Source organism: Myotis lucifugus, unplaced genomic scaffold, assembly GCF_000147115.1.
Source record: "Myotis lucifugus unplaced genomic scaffold, Myoluc2.0 scaffold_138, whole genome shotgun sequence".
Taxonomy (NCBI): domain Eukaryota; kingdom Metazoa; phylum Chordata; class Mammalia; order Chiroptera; family Vespertilionidae; genus Myotis; species Myotis lucifugus.
The window spans coordinates 477107-490817 of NW_005871186.1; the positions used below are offsets into that span (position 1 = coordinate 477107).

General features: G+C 48.0%; 1 protein-coding gene across 1 annotated transcript in view; it reads left to right on the forward strand.

Annotated features, from left to right (window-relative positions):
* The window catches only part of ARAP1 (ArfGAP with RhoGAP domain, ankyrin repeat and PH domain 1), a 75690-nt gene that overhangs the window by 25437 nt on the left and 36542 nt on the right, over positions 1–13711 (forward strand). The window contains 2 exon segments of the mRNA XM_023758757.1: positions 6169–6240; positions 11477–12026. Of these exon segments, the coding sequence (XP_023614525.1) occupies positions 11506–12026 (521 nt within the window). The 5' untranslated portion in view covers positions 6169–6240; positions 11477–11505.

Here is a 13711-nt window from a genome sequence, read left to right on the forward strand (position 1 = left end):
AGGCATTTTTTATTTGCTCAAAGTCCCCGTGTAAGTTGGAGGCAGCCTTACTTTATCCAAGAGAGGAGCTGGTGGATTCATTGTGGGATGGGGAATGTGTGGTGCCCAGGCCACCCCAAAGAAGTCCAGGGGCTAGTGGGGTGTCTAGTCTAGAGCCCTACAGAGGGACATGGCTGGAGGCTGGGGGTGGTAGTCATTGGTATCAGAACTCCAAGGTGCAGGTTAGAGCCTGGCTACAAGACCATCACCAAGGGCCCCTTTTATCAGGAGCAGCAAGGCCTTGGTGCTAAGGACTGGAAGTGTCTCTCTTCATAGCCCAGGCGTGAGCAGATGACCCATGTGAACTCTAGTATGCACATGGTGACGTGTCACAGTCATCTGGATGACAGCCATGCTTTGTGGAGGGAGAAACTGTGGCTCAGAATGTGGCATGACTTGTCCAGGGCTTTAGGCAAGAAGTGGTGGAGCCAGGAACCTGAACTTGCCTTGTGTCCTCTAGGGAGGGGCTCTGGCCTGTGGCCCCCAGCTCCCCACCAGGTGCTGAAGTGGCTCTTTAGGCACCTAGGCCCTGGACACCTCCCCCCCCCCCCCCCCCAGTCCTCACTGGCCTGAGAGCTGCTCCTTGGCAGCCCCCACCACTCCTGGGACACCAGAGCACAGACCACACCGCAGATGGGATGGGGCAGAAAATTGATGGTAGGGTGAGTGACAGGGCAGAGATTCAGGGCTGGAGACTCCAGGGTGCCTCCTTGGTACCAGTATGCAGTGGCCACCAGTCCCTGAGAGACAGAAAATAGGCCCCTGGGCCCAGGGCAAGTGAGCTGTGCACCTGCTGCCTTGTCTGAGCTGGAGGGAGCTGGCTTCTGCAGGGGGGCGGGGGCCACTTCTGCACCCTCTGAGCTGGGAACCCAACCACCGCCCAGTTCCTCATATCTAAGGGAAGTGTCTCCAAGGCCTCTTGCCTCCATTAGTGGAGTCCTGAGAAGGCCCTGCAGACCGAGGGTGGCCCTGCCCATAGGTATCCCCTGGTGACTGGGCTGGGGGGTGGGGGTGGGCTTAGAGGGTGAGGGGTATTGGGCACTGGGGGCTCTGAGGCACTTGTACATAGCCGAGTTATTGGTGGGGAGTGTGGAGACTGAAGGCTGTGTGTGTGGTGGGGCAGATCTGTGTGTGGCTGCTAGGTCCGGTGGGAGGTATGTGTGAGGTGGTGTGAGGTGTGCCTTTGTGGTATGGGTGGGGTGGTTTGTAGACCGGGCCTGTCCAAAGCTGGGTGGGTGGGGTTCTTGGTTCCTGTGTCGGGAGCTCTGAGGGGTTTCCTGGGGTCTGGACACGGGGGTCCCTGCCCAACCTGCCTTGTGTGGGGGGCTGTGCAGGGGGAGGAGGAGGTAGGGTGGGTAAGCTCAGGCCTGAGGTCTGGACACTGGGGTCCCTGCCCAACCTGCCTGGTGTGTGTGTGTGTGTGTGTGTGTATGAGGGGGAGGGCTGTGCAGGAGGGGGGGGGAGGGGGAGGTAAGCTCAGGCCTCGAGTCTGGACCCCTGGGCCTGCCTTTTCCCTCTTCTGCTCTCCCACACCGTTGGGCCTCCCTCTACAGCTCTGTGTAGAGGGGGATCTGAAGATGCAATCGAGGAAGGGTCTTGACTGAGGGGTAGGACCTTCAAGGCTGCCCTGCCCTAGGCCTAACTCATGCAAATCAGAGTGCAGTGGATGCTGACATCCTCATGGTCAGCAGGCTCTGTGGCCACCCAAGGGAGGGTCCCCAAACCTCTCTGGGTGTCACTACTATCTTTTCACATTTCCTGTTCCTGCTCCACTGAAATCTCCCGCCTCTGCATCTGTCAGGTCCAGTCCCATCCCTTGGCCTTGCACACTCAGTTTCCTTTGCTTGGAAGGGCAACCTCCTATGTATCCTGCAAGGCCCAGTTCAGGAGTGCCCTCTGGAAGCCTTGCCGAATCCACCAGATAGAAGTGGTCACATCTCCTGAAGGCCCTGTTGGCCCTAGCAAGTGACCTCGGCGAGTTTCCACCTCACACAGCCTCCATGAAATGGGGTAAAAATACCAGGCCTTGGGATTGTTTGAGGAGACTGGGATGAAGGTGGGAAACTGGCAGGGACTGGGCATGAAGTGGGCACTTAGAAAGTGAAGGAGACAGGAGTTACCTGTCCTTGAGCTCTGGGCCACTTTCCTGCTAGATTGTCGGAATTGGTGTCCCTCGTCAGTAGTGGCCAGGGATGGTGCCGGGGGAGATGCTGGGCTGGGTCAGAGAAGGAGCAGTGAGATTTTAACTCTGCCCTCGGGGGTTGAAATAGTAGAGGACAGAAGGGTCACAGCTTTTGCTTCAGTAAGAGGGACTCAGGCCAGACCTAAAAAAGGACTGGCTGCCAAGAATTAGAGATTCCAGATGACCCTTACTTACCTTTGGACTGAGTGCCCTGTGAACCCAGTCAGGTCGTGAGCTCTATAGTGGAGGGCAAGGGGCACAAGAAGGGGTGTAGACTTACAAGGGCACCCCAGGTCAGGTTGTAGGTTGGGTGGAGATGGACCCCCACCAATGGAACAACCAAAGATAGAGCAAAAGCAGTTCTGAGCTGCATGGCCCAGTTTCCAAGTCCTAAGAGCCTGAGGGTGGTCTAGGAGTGCTGAGTGCAGAAGGCGTAGGACCTTCAAGGCTGCCCTGCCCTAGGCCTGACTAACTCCGGAGGAGGCAGTCTGGAATCAGTGCCTGAAAGTGGGGAAAATTTGGGGGGCTCCCAGTGCCAAGCTGGTGCCTGATGCAAAAAAGTGAAGTGGAGGGAGTCGTGGGCCAGCTCAGCTGGCTGGGGGCTCGGGGCATGTCACGGGCAACTTGGGCAAGTCACTTCCTCCCTGTGGGTGTTTGTTTCTTCATCTGTAAACGTCAGAGCTGGAGTAGGTCCAATGACAGGACAAGCAGCTGAACTTGAGGGCATGGGGAACACAGAAGGGCTTTGAGCAGGGGTGGGACGGGGGTTGGCACAGCAGAGAGGTGCTGGAGGGAGACAGGGGAGAAGCAGGGGCAGGGTGGAGTGGTGGGGTGTTGAAACCTGAGTTGGGTTTTTGGGTGGGAAAGGAGGGGAACCCCCCAGCTTTTAGCTATGCTGTCACAACAGGATGACGCTCCCCTCTGCCCTGGTCCCTGCTTCCCTGGGGGTGGAAACTCAGTCATGTGTCATATGTCATAGCAGCTGGAGGGCTTAAACCTGGGGCGGGGGATGTTTCAGGATTAGGGTGGAGCAAGTGAGGCACTTGCCTCCAGTGCAAAATGAGGGGGGTGCGCAAAAAAGTTAAGAAATAAAGATAAATAATATATTTTTAAAGCAATATTAATGAAAAAGTCCAAGATAAACCAAATATACAAATTTTATTTTATTATTTTTTTAAAATATATTTTTATTGATTTCAGAGAGGAAGGGAGAGGGAGAAAGAGATAGAAACATCAATGATGAGAGAGAACCATTGATTGGCTGCCTCGTGCATGCCCCACACTGGGGAATGAGTCCGCAACCCGGACATGTGCCCTGACCTGCCCTGACCTGGAATCAAATTGTGACCTCCTGGTTCATAAGTCAAGGGTCAACCACTGAGCCATGCCGGCCGGGCAAAATATCCAAATTTTAAATAAAGAGGTTCAGTATTGGCGATTCATTCTTTGCCTCAGGCTCTAGCATGGCTCAGAAAGGTACGGCTATAAACTTTTTTTTTTTTTAAAGGAGCTGCCTCCTCCAGAAAGCCTTCCCTGACCCCTGGCCTGGTGAGGGACATGTAAGCTGTTTCCACTGACTGGGTGTTATCTGACCCCCTCCAGCCTGAGGTTCCTGTAGGGTAGGTCTGAGGTCTGGCTCATGCGTCCAGTGCCCTGAATGAAGCTGTCCTAGAAGGTTGTGAGTGTGAAGTCCTGGAGCCGGACCTCGATGTGAAGCCTTTAGTGTAAGAATGGGAAGTTGAGAGAGGCCCAAGATGGGGTTGGGCCCTTTGCGGGGACAGAAGTGGGTTCCTGTTTTCCGGCCCTGCTCATTCCCTTAGGGTGGTTGGGATCATCATCAATCAATCCATGTTGAAGCCTTAGAATAGGGCCCAACCTACAGAGCAGGGGCTCAGTTAATGTTTATCCTCACTTTGTGAGAGGCAGTGAGCAGCGAGGTTGAGAGTCTACAGCTGCACTATCCAACAGAAATATAATTTGAGCTATAAGTGCAATTTAACTTTTTCTGGTGCACATTAAAAAGAAACATGAAGTTAATAATATACTTTATTCAAATAACATGACGTTAACAATATACTTTATTCAAATAGCCAAAATAGTGTAGTAATCCTATTATGTAATAGAAATTTATTGAGATATTTATATTCTTTAAAAAATCTTTATTGTTGAAAATATTACATAGGTTCCCCTTTCTCCCCCATGATATATTTATATTCTTGCTTTTTGTACTAAGTCTTCAAAACCCAGTGTGTATTTAATGCAGCACACTTCATTACGCAGCTACATCTTGAGTGTTCAGTAGCCATATGTGGCTGCTACTGGCTACTGTCTTGTCTATACTATATTCAAGCTGCCCCTTTCCTAGCTGTGTGACTTTGGGCAAGTTATTTAATTTCTCTGTGCCTCGTCTGATTCTTCATCTTAAAGTATGAAGTATATACTTTATAAGGTTGCTGTGAGGATTAAATAAGTTAATAAAAAGTGATTAGGGCTCTGGCTGGTATTGCTAACTGGTTAGAACATTGGCCTGGAGACCGAAGGATTCCGGTCAAGGGCACATACCTGGGTTGCAGGTTCGATCCCCAGCCAAGTGTGTGCAGGAGGCAACCAGTTGATGTGTCTCTCTCACATCAATGTTTCTCATCTCTCTCTCTCCTTCACTCCCTCCCTTCCACTCTCTAAAAAAGTCAATGGAAAAAATATCCTCAGGTGAGGATTAAAAAAAATAATAAGTGATTAGGTATCTGGCATACAGTAAGGACTATTTATGTTGTCTATTATTCTTTTTTTAAATCATCATTTGAGAGGCATTGCCATTTTTTTGCCAACTCAATATTTGAAGTACTAATTACTTAAAATTTATTTTTAAAATACTTACTTTTAAAATATATCCCTATTTTAGCTTCATCCTAAGAAATAATTGTGGAGTCTACATGAGATAAATACCTGCCTAGTACATTAAAAGCCACCGTGCAGAGCCCAGCAGTTTGCCTTGGCCCTGCCTTAGCGGCAGGAAAGGTGGTTCTGCCCAGGACCTGCCCATTCCACCGCCTTCCTGAACCAAGCCGGCCATCTGAGCTTGCTGGTGCCTGCCCTCAGGGGTGGCTTGTTAGCTTCTCTTGGCTGGAACACCTCTTCTGGCCCCCACCCATGGTTAGGAACAGGCCCTTGGGCTCTCTTGCCCCTGCCTCAGTTGCAGGCTTAGTGGAGAGGGCCCTGCCTCCCTGGGTCTCCCCAGGGTCCCCCACCTCTCTCTGGCAGGCTCTGCGTTGTGGGGAGGAACTGGCTCAGTTATGGAGCTGCATTACCCCCTCCCCATGTCTTCCCTGGGGATAGTCAGCTCCTGGCCATGAGTAGTTTCTATCACAGCCCGTCCCCTACGTCCCCTACACATCCCAGCCATGGGTCCTTGTGGAGGGCCAGAGAATGAGGAGCCTGACTCCCCTTTACCACCTGTGTGGCCTGTACCCCTGGGCAGGCCTGTGTCTGCCTCCTCACCCCCGCTGGAAGGCCTGGCTTCTGTTAGGCTGCCTAAACCCTTCCCTTCTTTCCTTTCTCTTCCTCTACCCTCTTCTATGTCTTTCCATTTGTCCAGGTCTCCTTTTGCTTCTCAGGAATGCTCAATGTTTTCCCTCCTACCGATCTTGCACATTTCTCTTGAAGTTTATTGGCGTTTTATATTTTGTGATACTATTGTAAATGGTGTCTTTCATTCTGGTTTTTATCTGGTAGTTATTGCTTATAACTACCGATTTCTGTTATATTACTTTTGAACACAACTCACTTTCTTCCCTCTCTTTCCTTTTCCCCATCCCTCTCCCCCTTCTTCCTCAGCCTTCTTCCCTTCATCCTCCGTTCCCTTCTCATCTCCCCCTCCTCCTTCTGGCATCTCTCTGTTCCACGTGGCCTACCCTCATGGACTTTCTCTTCTGTTCCTGTCCTTGCAGCTCCCACCTCAGGCCAAGATGAGCAGCTGTTCAGAGTAACTGGGAGGACCAGTGTCCTGGGCAGCCCAGCAGGTGAGCCGGAAAATGGGGAGGGGAAGGGGGCTGGTTGTGGCAGGCTGAGCCCCAACATTGAGGTCGGGGAGTAGGCTTCATGGAGGCAAGACCTGAGGTCCCATTGTCCACTTTGAAAACTGAGGTTGAGAGGCAGAGAGAGGGTGAGGCCCAGAGACCTTGAGAAGAGCCTCCCAGGAGGGCTGTGAAAGGTGGGGGGGACAGGGACCATCGGGTGGGGTGTGTGTTTGTGAGTGTGTGGGTGTGTGTATCTGTATATCTGCATATTGGATTCCCTTCTGTGCCTGGCGAGTTACCATCTTTCTCATTCCCAGATGATCACGTTATCTTTTAAACTGTATTCATATTTTTGAAAAATGGCACAAAATTAAAAAGATACAGAGGATTTAGTGAAAGGTAACTTTCCCTCTCTTGTCCTCCAAGCTGCCAGTACTGCTCTGCAAAGGCAGTTTCTTGCAAACCCATCCAGAGGTATTTTTGTGTGTATGGTGCTATATAAATATGCCTTTCCTTTTTCTTCAACTTATTGAGGTAACATTGGTGAACTATATAATTAATTTATAATTACATAAATTTTAGGTGTACACCATTATGTTTTGATATCTATATACTCTATTGCATGCTCAACACCCATTACCATATATTTGACCCCCCTTTACCCGGTTCACCCTCCCCACACCCCCTTCTCTGGTAACCACCATTCTGTTGTCTGTATCTATGACTTTGCTTTGTTAGGTTTTTATATTTCACATGAGTGAAATTCAACAGTTTTTGTCCTTTTTCTTCTGACTGCACTTAGCATAATACTCTCAAGATTCGTCCATGTTGTCACAAATGGCATACTTCCTGTTTTTTATGATTGAGTGCTGTTCCATTGTACATATCTACCACATCTTTATCCATTCATCCATGATGGACATATAGGTTGTTTCCATGTCTTGGCGATTGTAAATAATGCTGCAGTGAGCATAGGGGTACATATGCCTTCACGAATAAGCGTTTCCATATTTTTGGGTAAATACCCAGAAGAGGAATTGCTGGGTCATGTGGTAGTCTTATTTTTAACTTTTTGAGGAACCTCCATACTTTTTTCCATAGTGGCTGCACCAATTTACATTCCTACCAGTAGTGTACAGGGTTTCCCTCTTCTCCAGCACTTGTCATTTCTTGCCTTTTTAATAATAGCCATTCTAACAAGTGTGAGGTGATTGTCTCATTAGGTTTTGATATACATTTCTCTGATAACTAGTGATGTTGAGCATTTTTTCATATACATTTTCCTATAAAACAGTTTTACATTATAAAACACTTTTCTGCACCTTGCTTTTTCACTTAACAATAAATCGTTGGTATTATTTTATATTAACTTTAGACTCTGGGTAATTTTAGTTGGGATTGTGCTAGTCATAGTTTAATTAATTCTGGAAGAACTGATGTCTTTATAATGTTGAGAGCTGGCTTATCTAAGACATTGAATGTGTTTCTGTTTGTGTCTTTCTTTGGTCCCTCAGTAACCTTTAAAAAATATTTGCATAGTTAAACATTTAGGTGAGAGAAAAGTTGTGGCGTGGAAAGGCTCCCCATCAGCCAGAGGTGGGTCTCAGGGAGTTGATGGAACTTGATCTTCAGGCTCCTTCCAAGACCCAGGGAGGGGCCCGGGCCGTGTGTGCCCGTGGTCATGTGTTCTTGTACATTTTTACAAAAGTAAGATATTCTTCTTTTTTTTATTAAAAGAAAATTTTAAATGGGATATAATTGACACACCACTTATTTTAGGTTCAGGCATACAACAGTGTTTCAGTATTTATATATATTGTGAAATGATAAGTAAGATATTTTGTATTCTTAAAGAAAACATCTGAATTGGATAAGCTTCAGGTCCCAAGAAGTCTGGCTTTCGATCTGCTCCCTCCTGGCCTTTCAGCCTTCATTTTTCTTTCTCAGAGGCAACCAGGCTTAGGGTCTAAGCAACCTTGTCTCCTATGTATCTTTTCAGAGATATTTTCTGCATTTACTAGTAGATGCATACTGATCTATTCCCTCGTTTTTCTTTCACATAAAAGGCAGAACTTATGTATACTGTTTTATATTGTTCTTTAGTCACTTAGCAACATATCTTGGAGGTCTCATATTGATAAGAAGGAGTTTCCTCTTTTTGTACAGTTGCTCAGTATTCTGCTGTATGACTACAGCATAATTTAGTTAACCATTCTCTGGCTTATGGATGTTTTGGTTATTTCTAACCTTTTGTTGTTTTACACAGTGTATAGTCATAACCGTCTCTGTTTGTCTTTGGATATGCGCCAGTAAGACTGCAGGATAAGTGTCTAAGAATGGCTGGGTCAAGGGCAGAAGTACTTGTGGTTTCCACACCTGCTGTGGCCTTGCCCTTCCAGAGGCATTCTAGCCTTCCAGGAGAGGAATGCCTCACCTCTCACCACTGAGTACGGGGAGGTGTCGTTCTTTTCACCTCTTTAAGAACCATTTATATTTCCCTTTCTGTGAATTTCTCTGTTCATATCCTTTGCCCATTTTTCTTTTTTAGGTTATTGACCTGTTTCTTTATTTTTAAAAAATATTTTTATTGATTTCAGAGAGGAAGGGAGAGAAAGATAGTAACATCAATGATGAGAGAAAATCATTGATTGGCTGCTTCCTGCACACTCCCTACTGGGGATAGAGGTCGCATGTGCCCTGCCAGGAATCGAACCATGATCTCATGGTTCATAGGTTGACCTCAACCACTGAGCCACGGTGCCTGGGCCTGTTTCTTATTTTTAGGTGCTTTTTAGTTTTTAGGAAAGTTAGTCCTGTGTTTGGGATGTGAATGGCAGATATCTCCTAGTTTGTCTTTTCTCTTTTGGCTTTGCTTAGGGTGTTTTTTTTATCACGCAGGAATGTTTGATTTTTATATAGTAGAATATTTCACTTTTTTTTAAAAATTCTTCTAGGTCTGTATCATTTCCAAAAGGCTTTTGCTCTCTGCGATGATTTTTAAAATCCTTTTATGGTTTTATTTTTTTATAATCAAAACTCTGATCCTTCTGTAATTGGTCCTATTGTACGTAGTAAGGTAGGAGTCCAAGTTAGTTTGTTTCTAGATTGCTCCCAACAACTTAATAATCCATCTAGTTTGAATTCCTTTTATTGTATACTAAATTCTTATATGTAGTTGGGTCTATTTTTAAATGTTCTGTTCTGTTTAATTGATCTGTCAAGATGCTGGTAACATGTACAGTCATCCCTCTGTATCCATGAGGAATGGGTCCCGTGGATACCAAAATCCACGGATGCGCTAGTCTCTTATTTAAAGTGGCATAGATTAATTAATGCATGCAGTCAGCTCTCTGCAACAGTGGATTGAAAATATGGAGGGCTGTCTGTACTATTTTAATAACCATGACTTTATATGTTTTAATATGTGGTGAGGCTGATTCTTACTCTTTACTCTTCCTTTCCCTCACCCTCTGCTTCCAAAATTTTTCTGGATCTTCCTGCTTGCTTGTTTTTTCCACATGGACTTTCAAGTCAGCTTGTCTAGCTAAATAAAAGATCCCATGTGTACTTATAGGGTTGTGCATATTTATAAATGAGAGAGAGTTCTATCTTTATGCTGTCTTCTGCCTGGGAGCATACTGTATTTTTCCATTTGTCCAGGTCTTCTTTTCGCTTCTCAGTAACACTCCAAATTTTCCCTCCTACAGATCATGCCCATTTCTCATGAAGTTTATTGGTGTTTTATATTTTGTGATGCTATTGTAAATGGGGACTTTCATCCTGGTTTTAACCTGGTTATTGCTTATAAGTTTCGATTTCTGTTATATCACTTTTGAACCCAATCATATTATTAAATTCTTTTATTTTTTGTAATAGTTTCTCAGTTGAGCTTCTTGGATTTTCCAACTCAGAATTCATATTATTGGTAACTAATAGGTTGTTTATATCTTCCCAACTTTTATTTATTTATTTTAAAATTTTTATTTATTGATCTTAGGAAGGGAGAGAGAGAAACATCGATTTGTTGTTCCACTTATTTATGCATTCATTGGTTGCTTCTTGTGTGTGCCCTGACCAGGGATCTGAACCTGTAACCTTGGCATATCGGGACAACACTCTAGCTAACTGAGCTACCTGGCCAGCGCCTTCTTCCCACTTTTTATTTATTTTTAGTCTCTAGAACTTGCAGAGCAATGTGAATAACAATAATAACAGTAGTAGCGAAATGGATATCATTGTCTCATTTCTGACTTTAAAGGAAGTTTTTCTATTGTTTTTCCATTAAGCAAGATGCTGATGTTTGTTTTAGTTAAGTATCAATCTATTTTTATTTTAGTACGATTTTTATTTGTTTAAGTACCCTGAGTATTGAGTTTTATCATATGCCTCTTTTGTGTCTGTGGAGATGATCAGATGACTTTTCCTGTTTGATCTGTTAATCATCTCTGCGTCAAATATTTATTGCTCTTGCCCTGTCAGGAGCTCTTGAGTTCAGGGATGGGACCTGAGTCCCCATTGCCCAGTGCAAGACTATTTTGAATGAACAAATGAATGAATGGCCTTTCCTATATACATTACTCCTTTCCCCTTTGGTAGTGGGAGGACCCCACAGGCTGTGTGATGCTGGGTTGACTCGCCTCCTGGGCATTCTACTTCCTCCAGGGGCATGCAGATGGGGGGAGGCTCAACCCCTAGTCTAGGCCTGCTGGGGGACCAGCCCTTGGTATCCTTCAATCCCCCCATACTTGCTAAGCCCCTGGGCCTAGCTCTCAGCTGGGAACTGGTGCCTCAGAAGGAATTGGGCCTTTACCTAGGTCTTGCAGAGGGAGGAAGTGTGTGTGTGTGTGTGTGTGTGTGTGTGTGTGTGTGTGTGTGTGTTGTGTGCGCTATGCGCGCATGCGCAATCATTGGCCAGCCTTGCAGTTGTGGCTGAGGCTGTGGATAGGGGTGAAGGGTGGTACCATTTCTGGAGGTCCTGGAAGGCCCCCTAGAGGAGACATGAACTTGGTGTTAGGCAGCCACAGGGGTGGGGTGCCTGGTTTCAGGTAGAGGGAAAAGCCTATGTGTTCAGAGACCTGGCAGTACCTGGCCTTGCCTGGCACATGCGGCATAGGGGAGAAAGCTCAAAGATAGAGCTCAACCCCATGGCATGGGAGAGCCATAGAAGGAAGCTGGTTGGGGAGCTATACCTGGGAAGCCATGCTGCTGCCTCTGACCCGTGCCCATCTGTCTATTCCAGGTCTGGACAGAGCCCTGCTGGCGGGAACCATGACAGAGGCTGGGGATGCAGCACTGTCAGTGGCTGAGTGGCTGCAGGCACTGCACTTGGAGCAGTACACCGTGCTCTTTGAGCATCATGGACTGGTGCGGGCCACAGATTGCCAAGGCCTCAGCGATGCCCGCCTGGTGGACATGGGTGTACAACTGCCTGGCCACCGCCGCCGCATCCTGGCTGGCCTGCTCCGTGCTCATGCACCTCCAGCCCCAGCACCCCGCCCTACCCCACGGCCCGTGCCCAGGAAGCGTAATGTCTTCCGCCCACTGCCCTCACCCACCACTCCACCTGAGCCACTGCCCACGACCAGAGAGGATGAGGGACTACCCACTGCCCCACCTATCCCACCCCGGAGGAGCTGCCTTCCTCCTGCCTGCTTCTCTACCCCTTCCACAGCTGTCCCAGACCCTGCGCTGCCCCCTGCGCTGCCCCCGCTGCCTGCCAAGCGCCATTTGGCAGAGTTAAGTGTTCCACCTGTGCCCCCTCGCACTGTGCACCCCCGTCCATCCGTGAGGTGAGTGGATGCTGTCCACGGAAGGAGGTACATGGGCAGAGGATCGCAGAGGATCCTAGAGGGTGGAGGGGGAGTTTGTGGCTTTTTAAAAATATATATATTTTATTTTTTTACAGAGAGGAAGAGAGAGGGATAGAGAGTTAGAAACATTGATGAGTGAGAAATATCAGCTGCCTCCTGCACACCCCCTACTGGGGATATGCCTGCAACCAAGGTACATGCCCTTGACCGGAATCGAACCTGGGACCTTTCAGTCTACAGGCCGACACTCTATCCACTGAGCCAAACTGGTTAGGGCAGTTTGTGGCTTTTGGCACTGCAGTAAGAAAGGCACTTGAGTGGAAGAACAGCATGTGCAAAGCCCAGGTGGGAAGCACCTTCTAGGTTGCTCTGGGCAGACACTGTACTTAACTGTTGGGTGAGTGAGGGTGAGGCTTGTGGATGGTGCTGGTGGGCTGTGTTATGAAGGCCAGGTTGACAGCCAGGAAGGTTTGAAGCAGAATGATCTGCTGAAAGCTGAGTGCTAAAAGGATCTGGCTGCTGATGAGGTTGATGGGGGAGGAGGCACTGGGCCAGGTGAGGCCTCCCTCCCGTCCCCCCCACTCAGACAGTGTGAGAGAAGTAGGCAGATTGGAGTGAGATGTTGTTTCTGGAGTGGACAGGACTTAAGGACAGCCAGGGTGTGAGTGGAGAGGACATGGGGAGCCACAACAGCATCCAGGTTTCCATCTTGGGTGGACAACGGTGCCATCACTATCTGGGGACCCAGGGACAGCAGTTAGTGTGGGAGGAAGTCTAGAGTTCAGGGTGGGGCCTGGAAGTATGAGATACTGTGGGGGGTGTATCAGGCTATGTTCTGGAGTCAGGAAGTAGCGTGTGTAGGAAACAGGAGCCTCGGGTGACGAGCTTGTGGGGAGCAGGGACTGCCTGGGTCTGAGTGCTTGTGCTCTGGCTCTCCCCTTAACTGAGGGACGCTTCTTAGGCCTCATCCTACTTGCCCTTCCTCCTCCTCAGAACTGTTTTCTCCCCTGGCTCCTGGTACTCCTTGTTTTCTTAAATTTCCTTCTATTTTTGTGGACGTTCCATTTAAATATTCTTCACATGTGCCCTTGCTTCCTGCCTTTGCTGGGGCGCCCACCCGGAGGGAGCATTCCCAGCTGGGGCTGGATGTTTGTTCAGGGGTGTAATGGAGGTTTATTGTAGCCCTCGGACCTAGCAGCCTAATCTGGGAAGGCTTCTTGGAGGAGGAAGAGATGCACAGAGAAAGGTCTCCTGGTCCCTGTTATTGTTGGGCTCTGTGCTGGGTGTTTTGCTTGCATGATCTCATTTGATCTCTTCAGCAAGCCTTCTGGGGGATTTGTGTCCTGTTTTCAAGCAGAGAAACAGCCTCAGAGAAGGGAGGGGAAAACTGGCTGGATACATGCCAAGTACATCCTCAGGGAGCGCCTGTGAGGAGGGTCTGGGAGGTTTTCCCTATCCAGAGAGAGGCACTGAATGAGGGGCTTTGAAGGCAAGCTAGGACTGTGCTGTTTTGAAGTCTGATTGGTAGAAGCATAAAAAGGGTTTGTGCCTTTCCTGGGTTCATACAGCTGGGGACAGTACTAGGGTCCCCCAGGAGCCTGGCTTGGTGTTTCCTGGTGTCATTGCACCCTCTAGTGCCCTTGTCCTCCATGCAGGAGTAATTT